General features: G+C 39.8%; 1 protein-coding gene across 1 annotated transcript in view; it reads right to left on the bottom strand.

The window, feature by feature from the left end:
* The window catches only part of LOC147149863 (neural-cadherin), a 256,943-nt gene that overhangs the window by 23,401 nt on the left and 212,674 nt on the right, over positions 1-20,868 (bottom strand). Inside the window, exons 34-38 of the mRNA XM_086025213.1 lie at positions 18,805-18,932; positions 18,140-18,263; positions 11,127-11,307; positions 9,573-9,739; positions 1,616-1,880 (exon numbers count right to left, since the gene is read on the bottom strand). Of these exons, the coding sequence (XP_085881339.1) occupies positions 1,616-1,880; positions 9,573-9,739; positions 11,127-11,307; positions 18,140-18,263; positions 18,805-18,932 (865 nt within the window). The remainder of the gene's footprint in view (positions 1-1,615; positions 1,881-9,572; positions 9,740-11,126; positions 11,308-18,139; positions 18,264-18,804; positions 18,933-20,868) is intronic.

Below are 20,868 nucleotides of genomic sequence, written 5' to 3'. Positions count from 1 at the left end.
CAGTTTTACTCCTCTTTTAGCCGCATAAATACTGCTGGAAAAAAAAAAACAGACCACAAAAAATTTAAAGTTGCTCTGTACTTACTTTCTTAGTCCCAAGAATTCGCTTTTTTGAGGCATTTCCCAGCCATACAATTTATCAACAATCTGCCCATGAAGCCTGTTTCACTTAGGAAAAGGACATTTGGTAGATACTGTATGTCTATCATGGAGGTCACCTACAATACAATCTCAAGAACCCATAGTGTCAATTTTTTTTTTTTTTTTTTACAAATCAATACTACTGGTCGGATACTACAGAATTTGTCCATCCATCCATCCATCCATCCATCATCTACCGCTTATCCGTGGGTCAGGTGCCGGAGGCAGCAGCTCCGGCAGGGAAGCCCAGACTTCTCTCTCCCTAGCCACGTCTTCGAGCTCTTACAGAGGGATCCCAAGGTGTTCCTAGGCCAGCCGACAGACATAGTCTCTCCAGCGTGTCCTGGGTCATCCCTGGAGTCTCTTGCCGGTGGGACATGCCCGGAACACCTCACCAGTGAGGTGTCTAGGAGGCAACCTAACCAGATCCGAGCCACCTCATCTGGCTCCTCTCAACGGGGAGGAGCAGCGGCTTGACTCTGAGTACCTCCCGGATGACCGAGCTTCTCACCCTATCTCTAAGGGAGAGCCCGTCCACTCTGTGGAGGAAACTCATTTCAGCCGCTTGTTCTTGCGGTCACCACCCACAACTCATGACCCATAGGTGAGGATAGGAACGTAGAACTACTGGTAAATCGAGGGCGTCACCTTTCGGCTCAGCTCCTTATTCACCACGACAGAGTGTGCATCACAGCAGACGCTGCACCAATCCACCTGTCGATCTCACGCTCCATCCTTCAAGTTATTCAAGTTTCAGTCGGCTCCACTGTTTTCCATCCTCTCTTCTCCCCTCTCTACCATTCTTCTCCCTTTTCCCTTACTCTCATCATTTGATCATTTCTCTTCCTTTCTTTTCCTTTCACTTCCCCTCTTCTGTCTTCATGCTCACCTCATCTTTTTAGTTCATATGTTGCCAGATGTTAAATGTGTTGCATAAGGCTCATGTGTTAAAATACATAGATGGATGGATGGATGGATATACTGTCCATAAATTAATTAACTGTTGTCAATGTGAACATGTTAAGTCAGTTAAAAGTGCATAAGTTGCTTAAGTTCAAGTTTTGTTCAAAAATTAAAATGTTAAGAAAATGATTTATATCAAGGCAAAACATTAAGGTTGGTTAGAGTGAATCATTATTGTTTAAATCAACAAATAATCATGTCATAAGAAATCATTAAATGTAATTTCTGTGAAGTCAAATATTTTAGATGTGATATCTGGACATTCATTTTTTTTAGTTGAAGTGTGGGGTTATAGTTTTCAGAGTGTTGTCCTACAGATTTTGTCCGATTGTTACCAGATTTGACTAGACCAATGGACAACACTAAATTGCAAACACTTGATGAAATAAAATTGAGTAACTGACGCACAGCATTTTTTTCAGTGTAGCCTGCTCCAATACAGTACTCTTGCCCATCTAGCAGAGTCGGTGTATTAAATCCAACACAAGTGGGCGCTGTTGCAACAACTCACCCTGGAAGCTCTTGTTCAGGGCCGAGGGGAAGGAGTTACCCAGCATGACCAGCGTGGGGTCGATGACGATCTCCCGACTGCGTCCCGGTGCCCCCGTCACCTCCCGCTGGCCGCCGCCGCCGTCCAGTCGCAGTGTCATCTCGTTGTCGTGGCGCTCCAGCGACACCTGGTGCCACTCGCCGTTGTCCAGGCGGTACGTGGGTAGACTCAGGTTGTAGTCGCCGTCGCCGAGGTTGTAGAACACGCGCAGCAGGCCCTGACATATCTGATTGGACAACAAGGAGCCATTGTTAGCATCAATCGATACTTCAGCCCAAATTTGGGCTGCTATTCATCTATTTAATGCATGTACTAATGTTCATCTAATTTGAAACCCGTCTTGAGTGTTTAGTATAAAACCCTAATCCTTGTCTGAAATCTTCATTTGAAACCGTAACCCAGGTTTGACACCCTAATTTTAAGACCGAATCCAGTGTCTAAATCCTATCCTAGTCTTGAAACCCTTACCCTGGCTTGGAATCCAAACCCAGGCTTCAAAACCTACTTTTCAACCCGAACCCTGGCTTGAAACCCTTATACAGTGGGTGGGGCAAAAAACTATTTAGTCAGCCACCAATTGTGCAAGTTCTCCCACTTTAAAAGATTAGAGAGGCCTGTCATTTTCATCATAGGTATACCTCAGCTATGAAAGATAAAATTGGAAGAAAAAAAAATCTAAAAATCACATTGACTGATTTTAAAGAATTTATTGCAAATTATGGTGGAAAATATTTGTTGTTTTTATACCCTTTGTTGGCAATGACAGAGATGAAATGTTTTTCTGTAAGTCTTCACAAGGTTTTCATTCACTGTTGATGGTATTTTCACCCATTCCTCCATGCGGATTCTCTCTTGAGCAGTGATGTTTTGGGAGTGTTGCTGAGCAATACGGACATTCAACTCTCTCCAAAGATTTGCTTAGGAATTGCGATCTGGACACTGGCTAGGCCACTCAAGAACATTTAAAATGCTTCTTACGAAGCCACTCCGTCGCTACCCGGGCGGTGTATTTGGGAACATTGTCATGCTGAAAACCCAGCCAGGTGTCATCTTCAATGCCCTATCTGATGGGAGGAGGTTTTCACTCAAAATCTGATGGTACGTGGCCGCCCCATTTAGTCCTTCCTTCACACAGATCAGTCGTCCTGGTCCCTTGGCAGAAAAACATCCCCAAAGCATGATGGTTGCAAACCCATGCTTAACAGTTGGTATGGTGTTCTTTGGATCCAACTCAGCATTCTTTCTCCTCCAAACACGACAAGTGGAGCTGTAACCAAAAGGTTCTGTTTTGGTTTCATATACCATTATCCCAATCCTCTTCTGGATCATCCAAATGCTCTCTAGCAAGCTTGGAAATGTACTTGCTTAAGCAGGGGGACACGTCTGGCACTGCAGGATTTGAGTCCCTGGTGGTGTAATGTCTTACTAACGGGAGCCTTTGTGATTTTGGTACCAGCTCACTGCAGGTCATTCACTTGGTCTCCCCACGTGGTTCTGGGATTTTTACTCACCGTTTGTGATCATTTTGACCCCACGGGGTGAGATCTTGCGTGGAACCCCAGATCGAGGGAGATTAGCAGTGGCCTTGTGTCCTCCATGTTCTAATAATTGCTCCCACAGTTGATTTCTTCACACCAAGCTGCTTACCTATTGCAGATTCAGTCTTCCCAACCTGGTGCAGTGTAACTGTTTGAGGTTGTGGATAGGTGTCTCTTCAAACAGATGTCATTAATACAGGTAACGAGTGGAGGACAGAGGAGCCTCTTACAGAAGAAATTACAGGTGTGTGAGAGACTGAAATCTTGCTTGTTTGTAGTTGACCAAATAATTATTTCCTACCATAATTCCACCCACTTAAAAAAAAAGATATATAAATAAATTCCTGGGATTGAATGGCTGGACTGTGAAAAGACAAATCAATATTTCCTTGGCAGTGAATGAGTTATATAATAAATATATAATAAATATTGATTATCTCATTCAATCCCAAAGACATATCTATATGTCAAGACATAAATAGAAATACATATGCCCTTGGCACAGAATGAGTTAAAAATCAGACAATGTGATTTTCAGAATTTGTTTTCTCATTTTATTTCTTATAGTTGAAGTATACCTATGATGAAAATTACCGGCCTCTCTCATCTTTTTAAAGGGGAAGAACTTGCACAATTGGTGGCTGACTAAATACTTTTTTGTCCCACTGTGTGTAATCCTTAATCTGAAATCACAACCCTTGTTTGAAACCCAAACCCAGGCTTGAAACTCTCTTTTGAAACACTCAAGGTGCCTTAAAACCCTAAATTGAAACCCTAACCCAGGCTTGAAACCACCATTCAAAACCCTAAAACTGCTAGGAAGCCTTAATCATGTATTAAATCCCTAAATATAAACCATAACCCAGGTTTAATCCTTTCTTAATTCCCTTATTTGAAACCTTGAAGCTCCAATTTTAAACCCTAAACCTGCCTTGAAAGTCTAACCCTGGTTTAAAACCCTGATTTGAGACCCTTTCCCTGTCTTGAAACCCTAAACTTAACTCATTCTTAAATGAAAAAAGGAACAACAAGAAGTAGAGCACAGGTGTCAAAGTCCACCGGGGGAAAGCCACATCATTTTACATTGCAACAAGTAGGTGCATCGAAAAAACATTTGAGCATTTTGTTCCTAATCCCTCTTTAAAATAAAGGTAATAATATTTGAACAAAGAGTTTTTTTAGCTTCTGATTGGAAAACTAGTTATTCATCAATTTGCTGTCACAGGCATTTACATTTATTTGGGTTCAGCGTAATAATGGCCCTCGGAAGGAAACCATAACCACGATGTGGCTCGTGGCAAAAGTGAGTTTGACAACCTTGAAGTAGACGATACTAGTATAAATAAATAGTATCGGCTCAAATATTAAAACATGTGAACCACTAGTTCTTTAGAATACTTCAATTTGTGAGACAGTAATTTGGACTCAAAAGCGGAGTGCAATTCGGCATCGGCACCCAAACGGGTACTTGGTACTTCAGACATCTGCTTTGTGGTGCAGAGTGGACACAAACATTTGTTTCTCCTTCAAATACTGACATCTTTGTAAAGCACACACGCACACACACTGAAGCATGAAAAAACGTCTGTCAGCTTTGATTTTGGGAGAGAAAAAAAAAACCCGAAAGCACAGCAGTCCGTTTTTGAGGACTGAACTGAACGGTTGTCCTCATTTCAAAGTGCTTCCTCCGAGTGTCCCATTGTGCATAATTTCCTCCTCTTCGTCTCCTTCTATCCTCATCTTCCTTCTCATCCTCCTCTTCTACATCATCCACGCAAACATGCGGCCAGATGACAGAGGAAGACGAGAGAGGAGTGGGCGGCCGACACAAAAACAGACAACGCCGCTTTGCCTCTTCATTGAGAGGAGGCATGGCGCAGGAGGTAGCCAAACCATAACTGGAGTGAGTTTGTGTGTACGTGTACGTGTGTGTGTGTGTGGTGAAAGTGCACACTGTGAACTGGTCGTCATGGATACAATTAAAACAGAACCTTGCCCACGAATCAGCCTCAGACAGAGCGACATGGCTGAAAACGACTAAACAATTACACAGTCTTTACAATAATGCACAACCTTATCGGCCATTTGCATATAATTTGATCATTTAAAAAAAATGCTGTTATTTTCAAAGCGGTTTTGGGTTGTGTAAAGTTATGTATAGTAGTAAGTAGTAAGTTAGTTACAGTTACATTTTCAAAGTTATTGGTGATCTCAAATAAAGGTAAAAACAAAGAGCTTTATACTTTATCCTGGAAAATGCATATTAAGCAATGGGAGAAATAGCCCATATACTCAAAAATGGGATTCACATCTTCATAAAACATGGTGGAAACTTCATTTGGGTAGCAAAGTGGTGAGGACAGTTTGGCATGAGAAGTTTGATTACTTTAGAAGACACTTTTTTTCTTAGAACCCATTATTACATTTTGTATGATAACAACTGCTAATAATTCAGCTATTCATATAAGCAAATGTATTTGTTTTCATCCACCCATTATCCAAACTGTTGTTTATCCTCACAAGCGATGCGTACGTACACCCCGGACTGGTGGCCAGTCAATCGTAGATGTATTGATTTTCAAAAGGAAATTCGGTGAGGTACGTCTTGAACGTTATTGATCAAATTATATGAAAATGATAATTCCATATGCAACTGTGACTAGAAAGCAAAGTGTGGAGAGTGTCTGTTACAAAAATGCACAAGTGCAAACAGTGAATGAGGCGACCAATCATTACCAGCAGCCTCTCAAAATATGCAGTATACTCTCATTCATTGACGCCCATTCCCGGTCTTTGGCGCAATCCGCTTTTCCCTTGACAATCGCACCTTGTTTTTATGGTTTCATACAAAAATATTTACAGCATATTGTAGGTGGAGCAACCAATTCAGGGTGTCCCCCGCCTACTGCCCGAAGACAGCTGGGATAGGCTCCAGCACGCATGTGACCCTTGTGAGGAGAAGCGTTGTGGATAATGGATGGATGGATGGATGTGGTGCCTCAAGAGAGTCACTGACTATTTTTTGCAATTGTCTAGTTTAGTCACTCCGAACCGCATCACTCTGGTTTTAAGTGATATCAAAGGGTTTAATTTCTGTCTCAAATTAGGGTTCAAAGTTGGTTAGGGTTTCAAGCCAAGGTGAGGGTTTCAAGGTAGCTTTCAGGACAGGGTCAGAGTTTCTTCAGAGATTTTTCAGGGCTAGGATCATTTAAATTAAGCATTTAAAACAGAGTTAGAGTTTCAATTTAGGATTTTAAAGGAGAGTTAGTGATTCAAATTCATGTTTCAAACTAGGTATAGGGATTCAATCAAAGGTTAGCGTTTCAAATTAGGGTTTAAATATTGGGTTAGGGTTTCAAGACAGGGTTCTCAAATGACAGTTTCAGGCCTTGGTTATATTTTGAAATAAATGTTAGGGTTTCAAAGTGTGTTTTTTTTTAATTGGGGTTTAAAATTTAAAGTTTTAAAGTTGGCTTTACAAATTACAGCTTTAAGTCTGTGTTAGGGTTTAAAGTAAAAGTTGGGGTTTCAAAGTATCGTTTCAAATTATAGCTTCAAGTCAAGGTTGGTGTTTCAGAGTAGGGTTTGGGTTAAGATTTGAAGTTACGGTTTTCATTATGGGTTACGGTTCAACACAGGATTAGCGTTTCAAATTATGGTTTAAGGCCAAGGTTAGGGTTACAAATAACAGTTTCTGTGTTGGTGTTTACAATGAAGGTTAGAGTTTTAAATTAGGGTTTCAAGCCAGAGTCAGGGTTTCAAAGCAGAGTTTAAAATCAGAGTTCTAAGTGGAGGTTGGGTTTTTCAGAGTGTAATTTCAAGAAAGGGTTAAGGTTCCAAGCCCGGGTGAGGGTTTAAAGAGAAAGAGGTTCTAAAGTACAGTTTTAAATTGGGGTTCCAAGTCAAACTGGAGATTTCAAAGTAAGGTTTCAAGAAAGGGTTGACGTTTCAAGTGAGGGTTTCATAGAAACGATGTGTTTGAAATGAAGGTTTCAAGCCAGGGTAGGGCATTCATAGAGATGAGTATGTGGCTTGCGTGGCTCTCCTTGAGCTTCCTTCCCGTTGCGGCAGGTCTTCCTCATATTCATTCCGTCGCCCTTATTCTTTAGTGTCCATCGTCTTAGTCATTCGGTCCCAAAGTCTCATCGCGGCTCATTTCCAGGCTCAGCCGTGAACTCATTAATTCTATTTACAATCCACTGGGCCTCTGCTTTTAACCCCCTGATTTTAGCCCCAATTAAAAGTGAGCAGAGCATGAGTTGGACTCCTGCCGGCTTCCTCTCCTGGTGTGTGTGCGTGTTTGCGGCTCATCTTGGAGGAGGTGGGAACGAAGGTGTGGTTTATTTGAGTAAACAGTCCCGCTGTGGGGCTATGTCAGCCCAAATATGAGGCCGCTTAATAACATGGCATCAAGCCAGGGTCAAGTTTTCAAATTTGGGCTGCAAGCCAAAGCTAGGATTGCAATTTATGGTTTCAAAACGGGTATTAGTCATGACTGATGGTTTCAAAAAGGACTCAAATAGCACTTCTAAATAATAGTTAGGGTTTCAAGCTAAGGTTAGGGTTTCTAGGTAATTTTTTTGAAATAGTGTTTCAAAGAAGGGTTTGGGTTTCAATGAGGGTTTCTAACTATCAAAGTAGGGTTTCAAGCAGGGTGCATTACAAATGCTAGAACTGCGACATGAAGCACCCACACATTATTCAACCTAACATTGCCAATCAAATTGGTGTACAACAATTTTAAGTAGAATGTGATGAATGTCAATTAAAAAAAAAGCAACAAGAAGGATCTGGAAGGGAGCAAAAGAAGATTTCAGGCTTCCTGGGATGTTGGCGAGAATTAACAATTTCACACTGTCAACGAGTACATGTAAAAGAACAATTGAATCCTCTCACAACAGGAAGCTCAGGGTGAAAGGATAAACATTGTTTGATCAACACCTGTGGAGTGCAGACAAAGACAGACGGAAAACTAAGGCGAGAAAGTCACAGAAAAAAAATTATACAAATCTGTCAAGATGTTTGAGTGTGAGCGTAGTGAGAAGACTAATGCAAAACCAACATTTTGTGTATTGACTTCTTTGGCAGTCAAATCACATCGTGAGTGTTTATACTTTAGATGTAAAAAATCTGTGGATCTGGTGGCGAACTATGAATCTATATTATCGTCTGTCAAAAATTCATCAAAAAAGGAGAAACCATTCAAATTTTTGGCCCATTTTTGCATACTATGAAGTTACAAATCTGCTAAATTTGAATAAATCAAAATTGAAATTGTTCTGTTGAGTGTGGAAAAACTTTGGATCTGGCAGCAGGATGGCACTATGGTGTGACCATGAATCCACAGTATATCCGTAGGATTTTTTTTTAGTTTACTGATGTAATAACAATAATTTGAATGTGATAATGGAGATAATGGATGGATGGATGGATGAATGTGATCACAATGAAAGAATGAATCGTGTTCAGCATGGCAGAATCCATGGTATGGTATCGGTTTCTTCTTATGACCTGTTTTCTGGAAATCACAACTTAATCAAAATGAAAAGAAATACTATTTTTGGTTCATGATATCTTGACTACTGTCAAACACAAAGCATAATGTAATCCAAATAAAAACTGAATGAGAAAAAAAAAATCCACGGAGCTGGTGAGCAGATGCCTATAAATCTATTGCAATACTTGGATTTCTTCACCTGAACTTTCTTCTAAGTTTAGTAACTTCTCATCAAGATGTGCGTTCTGGGTACAGGTTGACATCTCAGGCACTGCTCTGATAAATTTGAAAGGGATCACAATTGTGAAAACTGTGATCTATGTTAAAATAATTCTACAGTTCTGGCAGAAGCACACTTCCGGATGTCGTAACTTCATCAAAAGGGATGAAAGAGACACCAGAATCAATCCATGTTGATATCTCAAGGATCGTTACAAACATGTTGAATTTGAAAGTGATAGAAATAAAATTGGCCGGTGTTAAGTGCACTAACAATTTCTACGGTTCTGATATTGGTATGACTAGGAATCAAATGAATTGAAATGAGTTTTTTCTTCTGAATGTCATATAGTCCCTAAAATGGAAAGAATCTTTTGAATACTGCTACAAACTAAACTGCATTTTAACGTGATAAATTATTTTTAAAAAATGGTGAAATCAAACCTCAATCCATCATATCATCCAGGGTTTTTGTTCAGAATTGTATTTTGAACATCAAAACTTCATTGATATACCACCTTCATATCTTAATTATTGTTACAAACAATAGATTTGGAAAATGGTACATATCTGTCGGCGGGACAACTATAACTTCAATCACTTGATACAATAACCAGGCGCTTTTTAAAAATAAATCTGTTAAGGAGCTGTGTCAAAGTCTTACCTCCAGTCGAAGGTACTCGCTCTGCTCTCTGGAGCTCAGACTGAGCACGGTGCTGCTATGCTTGCGGGTTCGAACCAGGATCTGCACTGCCGTCCTGCGGGTCGGCAACGGCGAGGCCAGCTGGTAGCGTACATGGCTGTGCCCGTCAAAGGAGTACTCTGGAACCTCTGCACAACAGATTGTGTGTTACAGTATATGCCAGGAAGAGAAAACACAGCAAGGATGGAGATGTTGTGGATGTTGTTGATGATTTTGTTCTCCCGGGGTGAGTTCACACAACACCCGTCTCTCATCTCCAAATCGTGTGCAACTTCCCCTTCCTCTTTCATTCCGGCACGCTTAAGAGGCCAAAGCGTCCTGCTGGGAGGCAAAATCGCACACTTGGTGGTTTGTTTTTGTCTGCTGCAGCTTCATCTAAAAATGACTTTTTGCTTTTTTAACCTCCGCCAACGGCAAAAGCAAGTGGAAAGAGGTTATGTTTGTTTGTTTTTTTCCCGAAATGTATCTGTTTTTGTAAGTGACTCAAAAAATGACTTTCAAACTTTCATGATCTCTCCTCTCACCTTAGTTATTCCAGATAATCGCTGCGCAGCACGATATAAATAAAAATGTCTAGAACTAACCACATAGACTCAGCCTTGGGATAAAGCTATGTGGTTAAGTTTGTCTGCTTCAAACTGGGCTATGTACTTATACATATGTAAAAGAATGTTTCGCTAGTGTTAGGTCATGAATCAAAAATGCTAATGTTACGCTAGCTGTAGGGAGCTAACAAGCTTAGCAAGCTAAACTTAAGTGTTTTCTCAGTCTTTTGAGTAGGCTACTAGGCTGCTTCCTAGTACGTGACATTGAAGTTTTTTTTCCAAATATTATTCAGGCAGAATGATTCCGAAGCTATTGTCCTTGTCCAGGTGTTTGGCCTTTGCAGAGGTTTGCACTCTAGTGAGCTTCTAGGATAGACAACGGAATTATTATTACCCCTTTGGAGTTGTCACGCTGTAGATGTGTCCTGTTGTTTAATTTGTTTTGGATGTGACGCCTCGCGTGTGTGATTTAGCGAGCGTTTGTCTGGCTGCCAGTTGTTGTTGTCAGCTGCACTGCCAGGCTTTGTTTCTTTCTGTGTCATGTATTGCATCCATAACTTTGTAGTCACTGTCATTGATCATTGATTAGTGCTCAATCAATTCTGTTCCTGCTTTGACATAAAACAACAATCCCTCAAACCTTGAAGAGACCAAGGTGATTAAGTTCTCCTCAACAATACTACCATAAATGGAGAAACACAAAGTGGTTTGTACTCATCCTACTGAAGAAAATTTACAATTGTTGACAGCTACTTGGAACAGAGCGTAAATTTAGAAGACCTACCTATTTCTTGATCCTTCCTTCAATCTGACCGACCGACCGAGCGACCGACCTACCTATCTACCAACCCGATTATTATTATTAATTTATTTTTTATTTATTCAATTTTTTTAAATGTTTTGCCTGTGGCATGCTCAATCTTTGTATTTTTGAGCCGTTAATAGGTCATTCATGTGACATTGTCCTTACCCTCTTCACACTGCTGCCCAGTGTATCCGGGTACACACTGGCAGCTGAAGGAGCCCCACTCTCCATGGCAGTGTCCGCGGCGTCCGCAGGATGGGTAGCCCATGTTGACACAGCTGCCGTCAGTGGTCTGGCAGCCCGGTGAGCTGGACTGCGAGTCGGCTGGGGAGCTCAGATCGTACAACTGTAGGACACAGATGACAGGCACAAAGACAAGAAAGAGAGTGGGCTATGAAAAGCAACACAGCGGATGAAGAAGTAAGACTTCTCTCATCTCTCCTTGCTGGAGTTCAGAAATTGGAGAAGCTGCTTGAAACTCAGACAGAATGATGAGAGGTCCGAAGAGGAGCCTTTAATGCAACACTCCTTGAAGAACTCCCAAGTTCAACAATTCAAGCCCAGACGTAGAACTTCACTTCAACACTTCCAAGTTGCTCAAGCTGGGAAAAGAGATCTTATGAAGAACTTTACTCTAATCACTTTCCCAAAGGACTGTATTGGAGCACATGGTCACTGTTTCACAGTCATAGATCCTGTGTTAAAATCTGCTTTTTGGTCTGCCTCAAAGTCTTTAATCAGTCTCTTATTAATCCCTCAACATCATGTCAACTTGATCTTAACATAACGAAATCTTGTTCCTGATTCAGCTAAACCCTTCAACGTGTGAAAGTCTTGGTCTTGACCCGGGGCCTCTTTTGAATTCTCATTTTTGCCTACGATATTTCCTTTTCTACGCTATCCGAGCGAGATGACCCAGAAGTACTTGGAGGATAGGATCATTCTACAAATGCTTAGGAAAGGTGCCTTGATTTAAGCCCCATTTAGAAAGTTACTTCTGACCAACATTTCCAAAAGGATATTACCCACAATTCCTTGTGTCAGCAAAATAGTTCACAGCCGCTCAAGAATTTAAAAATAACACTCATTTAAAAAAATAGTCATCAAACCTTTACCTACTGTCATAAGTGGATAGTCAATGATGCCAAGAAATATATGTTCAAAGCAAAAGGAATGGTGTGATTTTACACAACCAAAATACAATTATAAACATGTGTCATCTTCCAAACCGCTTATCCTGTACAGGGTCGCAGGGAGGTGCTGGAGCCTATCCCAGCTGACAATGGGCAAAAGAGAGGGCAGACTACACCCTGAACTGGTCGCCACCCAGTCGCAGGGGACACACAGACACCGCCACTGAGCGGGAACCAATCAATTATAAACACCTTTCCATAATTTATTAGAAAATGGACAATTCCAAAATCAATGAAAACATCATCATCATCACCCTGCAACAACATTGTCTTTTCAGTTTTATTCTTGACTCAGTCTCAACCCATCAACCTCTTAACATTTTAACTCAGTATTTGTTTCCAATCGGTCTCAAGCCCACAAACACTTGGTCTTTGGTCTCTAAGACAAGCATCTGTTTTAGACATAACGGGTCTAGCCAGAGGATTCCCAACCCTTCATCATCATGGTCTTTACTCATTATTGTTCTCGACTTGGTCTCAACTAAAATGCCCTGTTCTTTGTTGTATATGGCAACCACCTGCTTTAGAGAGGTTTATCTGAGGGGTCCCAAACACTAAAAGTCCTGGTCTTTGGTCTTGCTTTTGTGTGGCTACAGACAGTATCCAGTGAGCTAGAGTAAGTCTGCAGCCTTACTAAGCCGACATGCAAATCAGGTGTCGTGACTTGTATTAAAAAAGAAAAGAAAAAAAATGTGTGCACCAGTGAGAAAGCAGACAGAGTTTATTAAAAACATAGACGCCTGATGCATTGACCTTGTTTACACTAACCCTTACATTTTATCCACTCTCTATGCTTTATGTTCTCTGCTGCTTACTTTTTGATTTATGACTCAACATTTCCTTTTCTGGCTGCTGCTGGGTTTCACGGATCAATGCCTAACTAAAGTCCACAGTAAGGCAGTCAACTTAGGGGAAATAAAAAGACATTTGAACATTCAAACAAAACAGCTCATACAAAAGGTACGAAAGAGGAATTAAAGTGGGTAATTTTTTTTTAGTAGGCCCACAATGGCCATATTTACATTGGTTTATCTTTGTCTTAACTCAGTCTCGACCCCTATGTTCTCAGTTTTTTAAAGCAGTCTCAACCCCTCAAAATAACAAAGAGTCGTGGTTTCTATTCAGTCTTGGTCTCAGTTTGGTATCAATCCCTCTAAGTCATGGTCAAGACTCAAGAGAATTGACACTGCAAAGTCTTGGTCTCGATTGGGTCTCAGCTTGTGAAGGTTTGGGTTCTGTCTCAGGGCACAAACGCTCAAAATGATGGTCAGCCTTGATTCGTTTCAACCCCTGAAAGTTTTCATCTTGAATCACGAAGGACTCAATCCCAAAGTTGCGATCTGACTTGATCGCGACATTCAAAGTCTTTGTCTGACTCAGGCTTGATCCTCAATGTCATAGTATTGACTTGGTGTCAAAACCTCAATGACTTGGTCTTGCCTAATACTGGATATCTCAAAGTCTTGGTCTTGTCTCAATCTTAATTTGTCCAGGTCTTGACTGTTCCTCAACTAATCAACAGAGCGGGGCCGAGTTTCCCCAAGCCCACTTGAAAAAAAATAGACAAATAGAGTATTGTGTACCTTGCGGTCCCATAGACACACTGACATATTTGCCACCCCTCAAAACTGTTGAATTGATTAACTCCAAGCAGTTTTTCTTTAAGTCAAATCAGAATAACTGGTCTTTCCTTTTTTTATTTAATTGCATGGTTCCATTTGGGTTCACGGTGAGGTCTTCTGTATACTTACAGTTGAAAGTGTACATGACTACCGGTATATATATTTCATTCTTTCTGCAGTTTGTGTGTGAGTTTTGAGTGTGAGTCAAACGCAGTTCATTGTAGACATATGATTTGCTTTGTTGTAAATTAAGTCTTGGGGGACTTAGGGCCAAATAAAGTTGATTCCAATTTGCATCGCAGTTTCATATATTCATATATTTATCAGGTTCACTGAAAATGCTCCAACAGACCTTGCATCGCAAATGATAAATGCCAGTTAATCACATGAATTTAAGAGCCCACTGTTAAAGGTTACATTATTTTAGTTTGAGACGATAGCATTGTTAGCGACAATTAGCGTAACAGTTTCAGACTATGACGTGTGGTCGTTCCACAATTTTTTGTGCATCTTTGTTGTTGTTTGGAAAAAAGATACTTCATGAACTCGCTATATATTAAGAAAGGGTCAATTCCACAAATTTTGTGACCATTTCACAAATTTTAGACAATTTAAACTCATTCTTCTCACGGTTTTTCTCCATTCTTTTTTTTTTTTTTAACACTTTTGTGAACCTTTTTGTACACTATATTCCCCTGCTCATTCTAGACAATTTCCAGATTTTTTTGGGCTCACTGTTTTGAAAGTTTTTACAATTTTGGGGCCATTTTCACTCAATTTTTAAAGTTTTCACAAATAATATTTTACACCCAATTTAAGTAGCTTCACAAATGTTTGACAATTTTGCCTCATTTTGGACAATTTTCACGAAATTTCACTCTAATTCTTAGGCCATTTTACTACTTTTTAAAATCTTTTTTTTAACTTAAATAATTATTAATATGTACATCTAATGTTAATTTTTTCTTGTATGTTTTTTCTTGTTTTTAAATTGTGGCTATTTGGATGTCATAGAAAAGCACAAAATAAACAAAATGCATTTAAAAAAACAGCCTCAGGTGATTAAGAACAAAAAAACACAAACTATTTGTATTTATTTATTTTTTAATTTTGTATTTTTTGCTTGATTGAGTTTTTGTCATTCAGACATATTAGGCATATTGTTAACAAATGGATATGCATTGAATGATGTTGCTAGGTTATTCTTTGTCTGTGTTGTTGCAAACCACAATAAATAGACGTGTCAAGTGGAATATGGGCCTGTGTTTTCTGACAGGATCACCCATATTCATACCTTGCCACTCTAAAATAGGGTCAGCTGGAGACATCATACCAATCATATGATCCTCTCCGTTTTACTTCACATTAGTACAGTTCATACAATCTTGCAGCCAGAGTCAACCAGAAAATTGTTTCCAGTTTGGCAGGAGAAACGCAAACGGAAGTGACGTACGAGCTGCCTCGCAAAAGTAGCAGTAATGTACTTTATTTTGTTTTTTATTTAGTAACTCGGAACATAAAAACACAACAGCCAGGGAGGTGACAAACATAGAGGCAAAGAAACAGATTACAGAAATATAAAGCATGACATCATCAGCAGGCGCAAAGGACCCGATCCAATCTGGAAAAATTCAATGAACATTCTATCAGTCCGGCCCTCGACTTGTCGCAAAATTTGGTATTTGGCCCTCCGTGCATTTGACTTTGACACCACTGCCCTAAAGTCACTCTTGCTTAGGGTCCCCAAGGTGACTAGAAACGCCCCTGCCTATTGTGCATACAATTTTCACAGGCTTGACCATTCATAATTTTAATCAAAACAATTTCTTTACATTTCCATAAATTCTTGACTATATTTTTAGATGGTTATTTACTCATTTGACAATTATTAATTAATTATGACAATTATTACTCACTCCTATGACACTGGGTTTTGATATGCTCTACTCCCAAAGGAGGTGAGCAGAAAGTGTGCTATTCAGTCAGGTAGACATCAGACCCTACAGATGTCAGAAAAGATGTAATTGTGAAAATACTTTGAGTTAAATAAGAAGACCAGCATTCAAAGGCCAGTGAGATAAAAGCATGCCACAGGTTACCGCCATGCTAAGCTAAGCAGAAAACAAGATCTGGGGCTCACATTTCAGGCTCTGGAGGCTCACAAAGGCCACGGTGTTCACTTTAGTCAAGCTTGAATTGTTCTGCTGGGGCAGCGAAAGGTAAAAGAAAACCTTGACAGTTGCTTAGAAGTCTGAACAGTCGGACTGCAAAATCTACGTCACTTTCCCAGTGCACTCGGAGAGGACATGGAGGAGGTTACAAAAAAGAACACTGTCTATCCCCCTGGTTATGACATGACATTGTTAGTCATTTTTTAGGGCAATTTTCATGTGCTTTAAATGCTTGTCATTAATTATTTTACTATTTTACTAGCATTTTCTAACTGTTACTTACTGTATTCATTTATCAGTTTGCACCAATTTCTTTTAAACATTTGACAACTTTTACTCCAGTTTTTACAATTTCAGTGGTTCTTTTTGGTGCTTCCAATTTAAAACAACAACAATTCATTTCTCACTCACTTTAGATGATTGCCAATCTTGTTTAAGCCATTACATATTTTATTTTCGCTCATGATTTTACTTTTTTTTTTTTTTTTCAACACTTGACACTCACCCCATTCATTTTTTGTGACAATTGCCTTTTATCAGAGCTGGGCATTCCGCCTATGTGACGGACCGATCCGTCTATCCGCCTATGACTGATGCCCATTTTGTAGGCGATAAACGATAGACGGGAAACTTAAACAAATAGTCAGACTAAGCATTGTCGGAAGTCCATTTTTTCCGTCTATGTAATCGTCTATCGACTATATTCGCGGTGATGCTTCAATCAATCAATCAATCAATCACATTTTATTTATATAGCACTTTTCATACATAAAAATGCAACTCAAAGTGCTTTAAAACATTCAAAGCAAAACATAGAATTATCTTCAATCAAAAGAAAAGATAAATTATTTAAAAGTTGTTGAAAGCCAAACTAAAAAGGTGTGTCTTGAGCTTCCTCTTAAAAATATCAACAGTCTCTGCAGACCTGACATCCTCTGGCAGGCTATTCCAAAGGTGAGGACCAAAATGGCTGAATGCAGCCTCGCCATGCATTTTGGTCCTCACCCTTGGAATAAATAAAAGGCCGGCGCCAGAGGACCTCAGGATCCGCGAGGGCTGGTATGATAAAAGCAAATCAGATAAATAAGATGGCCCAAGACCATTAACACATTTATAAACTAATAAAAGTACTTTAAAATCGATCCTGAAACACACAGGGAGCCAATGCAGCAATTTCAAAACTGGCGTAATGTGCTCCCGCCCTCTGGTTCTCGTCAGCACCCGAGCGGCTGAATTCTGCAGTAGTTGCAGTGGTGAAATGCTCTTTTTCGGGAGGCCAGAGAGCAGGGCATTACAGTAATCTAAACGACAGGAAATAAAGGCATGCATCAGCACTTCCGTGTTAGCCTGAGAGAGAAACGGGCGGACTCTGGCGATATTCTTAAGGTGATAAAAACCAATCTTGGTTACATTTTTAATATGAGGAATAAAACTGAGCTCAGAGTCAAAAATGACGCCAAGGTTCTTCACACAGTGTGAGGGATTAAAAATGTGTAGTTTTGGTAAAAGCTTCTCTCTCTGACCTTCGGGACCGATAACTAAAACCTCAGTCAATGGCGGTGGCCAATGAGAAATGGAAGCCTCGTCCCAAAGTCCTCAACGGTCCGTAAAGATCCCAGTCGAAGGTGAGTCTTTCGTTTGAAGTATTGGCCAGCGGTGTGTGGGGGTGGGTTTTTTTTTGGGTGCTTGTGGTAGTTTGTTGAAGTTGGTAGTCGGAAATGCTAACGGAGCCCATTTAAAATGATAGAAGAACCGGCCTATAGGCGATTACTATTTGGTTCGGCCAGACATAATGGCGGATAAACTGACGGCGGAAGCGTACCCCGGCTGTAGGTGAAAGGCGATAAACGGACCGCAAATTTTTAGTAAAATGCCCAGCTCTCCCTTTTATTTTTAAAAATTAGCAATCTTTTTTTAATATTTTGCAATGATTTCTTTGACAAATGTCCCACTTCAGATTTTTATAGCTAATTTCCATTCTTTTTACCATTGACATTTATTTTACCATTCTTCCCTCATATTACAGTTGAAATGAGAATGAGGTTGAGATTTTTATTGTTACAATTTGTAATAGAAGAAAAATGAGAATGTGAAAAAATATGTTGCTTTTTCACTTGTCAAACATTATGTGAGGCATATTGTGATTGATATAACGCCATTCTGGTAATGTTGGTGTTGTTTTTGTGTTTTACCTTGCTGTCCACAACGAGGTTACGTATACATCCCGTGAAGTGTTTGTGTTGTAGCTGAGGGTAAATGTAGGGAATATCCTCGTTAACTCCGCCCAGCTGCAACACTTGACTTGTGTTCAGGTATCTGCAAAGTCAAGGTGTCCTTATTAACAGTGCTTAGCATATTATTACATTGTAAAAACAGATACAGTGTTCCCTTGACCTGCATTCGAGTTTTTCAGGTTATATGCGGGTCACATTTTTTTTGCTTTGTGCTGCAAGCCAAAATTTGAGTTATGAGTAAGCTTCAGATACGTCACCATTCAAGTGAAGTGGAAAAAATAATGGCGCAATTAAGGTATGATACTGCCCTTGCATGTGGGCAAGGAGACGACTGGGACAATAAACAGTCTACCACAAATATAAAATGAGAACACTCGCCAAGAGCTGCTGTAGGCCACAATTCAGGCCCAGATGCTCACACGCAGACTAATTGGTCAACCAGACTCCAGATCCTGACGTCACTCACTGGGTCACACCCCTTAGTCATACAAATACTACAGTATGTACGGCACTTAAAATTTAACAAGGCCAACTTAATTCGTTATAGGACTTAGTTTTATTATGACTTTTATACAACACTGTGTTATTTTTCCATATTACAAACAAAAAAATAATAGGCGTACCGGTCTGTGTTGGGTGTGGTGCCAGTCACTTCGCAGGACGAGTGGTCCTCTGTGGTAAGCCAACTTCCCAGACCTTCCATTTCAATGACGGCAGCCCCTGAGCAACGATCCAGGGTGAAGCGAACTTCCTGAGGGGAGAAAAAAAACAGCACCATAGACTGATGTCACCATTGCATAATTTATGTTTTTAAAGTTGGGTTTCAAGCCAGGGTGTGGGCTTTCATACCAAGGCTTGGGTTTCAAATTCACGTTTCAATTCAGGGTTAGGTTTAAAGTTTGGATTTGAAATTATGGTTTCAAGATAAGGTTTTAAATTAGTGTTTGAAAATGGGAGTAAGGTTCCTAATTGGGGTTTGAAGCCATGGTTAGGGTTTCAAGGGTATTTGTCTTATGTTAAGGTTTCAAGACAAGATCTGATAACAATAAAAGTCATCATTTGACAAGAGTATTTATGATGATTTATTTAAAATTGCAATTATTGTAATTGTTTATCTATTACTTTAAATATTTAGATAAAAGATCATATAATAATTTATAATAATGGATTTTATGCATTTCAACACTTATTCATATGCCCACATCTGTGAGTATTAGCGAGCATCAGTGCTCATTTGCATAAAATAAGCAAAACAGGTGGTGCAATAAAGCATCTGAACAAATATGAACGTTACAAAATACTTTTTTTAAATCCACCTGCCATTCCTGAACCATAACCATGGCAACTAAAAACAGGACAGCCTTTTAGACACTTGACATCCATTAATCAATCCACAACACATTACGGTGCATTATGTTCTACTCCATACACTAGACAGACAGACAGACAAACGGATGGATGGATATTGTTACTGAGGAGGTATCTATTCGAGGTCAGGTGTTTATTTTCTCTTGAGTGTAAAAAGTCATGATCAAAGAGTTCCTTAGTAGTGTTCAGAGTCATTTGCTCATTCAACTACAGAAACACACTGCTTGATATATTATGTTTTTACTGAGGACATGTTAATATAAAGAGAGGCATTTTTCTTTGTTTTGAATGGGAAAAAGGCAAACTTAAATACCCTACTTCTTTAAATAATTGCCAGTGGTAAGTACTTGGAGTTTATTTGAAGTAAAGTATTTGTTCAAAGCCTCTATGGATGGAAAGGCTAACCAAATCAGCAGCTACCGCTTTGTGAACGGCTTTCAAAACTTCCTTTGAGGCTTTTAAGGGCAAGTGAAAAATGTCAACATTTTACTGCCAAATGACTAAACTGATGCAATTTGATGACAAATGAATTGAGAACAACATGTTTCTTGTGTCTAAACGTAAGAGCTCAATTCATTAAGTGTCGCTTGAGGTTACATTTTCAGTGCGCTAATTTTGTGAAAGCCATGTCCTGATTGGCTGCTGGGAGATGAGTAAAAAAAAGACCCTTCGGGCCGCCTCCAAGAACATCAAAGCCCAAAAATTGCGAAAATGAGGCCAAGCAGCACAGAGTTAGTCCTCGGAGGTGAACAGCTGCTGGCGGTCCTCTCGTCACATGACTTGATTGGACGATAATTGACTTCTTCTTGGTTGAAAGTGTGACGGGAGGTTGCTATCGTGCGGGGAAACAACGCAATTAAAGAATGCTTGAAGGGACCAAATAGTGGCCATTTGACGTAAGGCATCTGTTTAAGCAGTGGATAGCAGATGAGGCATGGACAACTTGTGCACTTTTGAAGGAAACACCATATATGATACATTAGCCATGTATTCCAGTTAAAGTAGCAATTGCAGAGGAGGCCTTTATTGATGGAGTAAAATACGATGACTTTTTATGTTATTGAGGAGGGGTCTAGTTCAGGTGAAGCATTTATTTGTTTAAGTACATCAAATTGAACACATGAATGTTTGATACTTATAATTCATGAATTGGGGGTAGTCCCATCCAATTCCCACACTGGAGGGACCAGGGGATTAGCCTGCGGGGATATTTCTTTAATGATAATGGCTTTAACAAATGCATCCTTTTTTTATTTACAGATTAGGGCTAGGTGTTTAAAGCACACGGTGTGGCTATTGATGCTAAGTTACCAGTACAT

Source organism: Filicampus tigris, chromosome 3 (assembly GCF_054856515.1).
Source record: "Filicampus tigris isolate MCC_2025a chromosome 3, RoL_Ftig_1.0, whole genome shotgun sequence".
Taxonomy (NCBI): Eukaryota; Metazoa; Chordata; class Actinopteri; order Syngnathiformes; family Syngnathidae; genus Filicampus; species Filicampus tigris.
The sequence above is the reverse complement of the archived record's forward strand: the minus strand, read 5'-3'. Positions and strand labels throughout refer to the sequence as shown.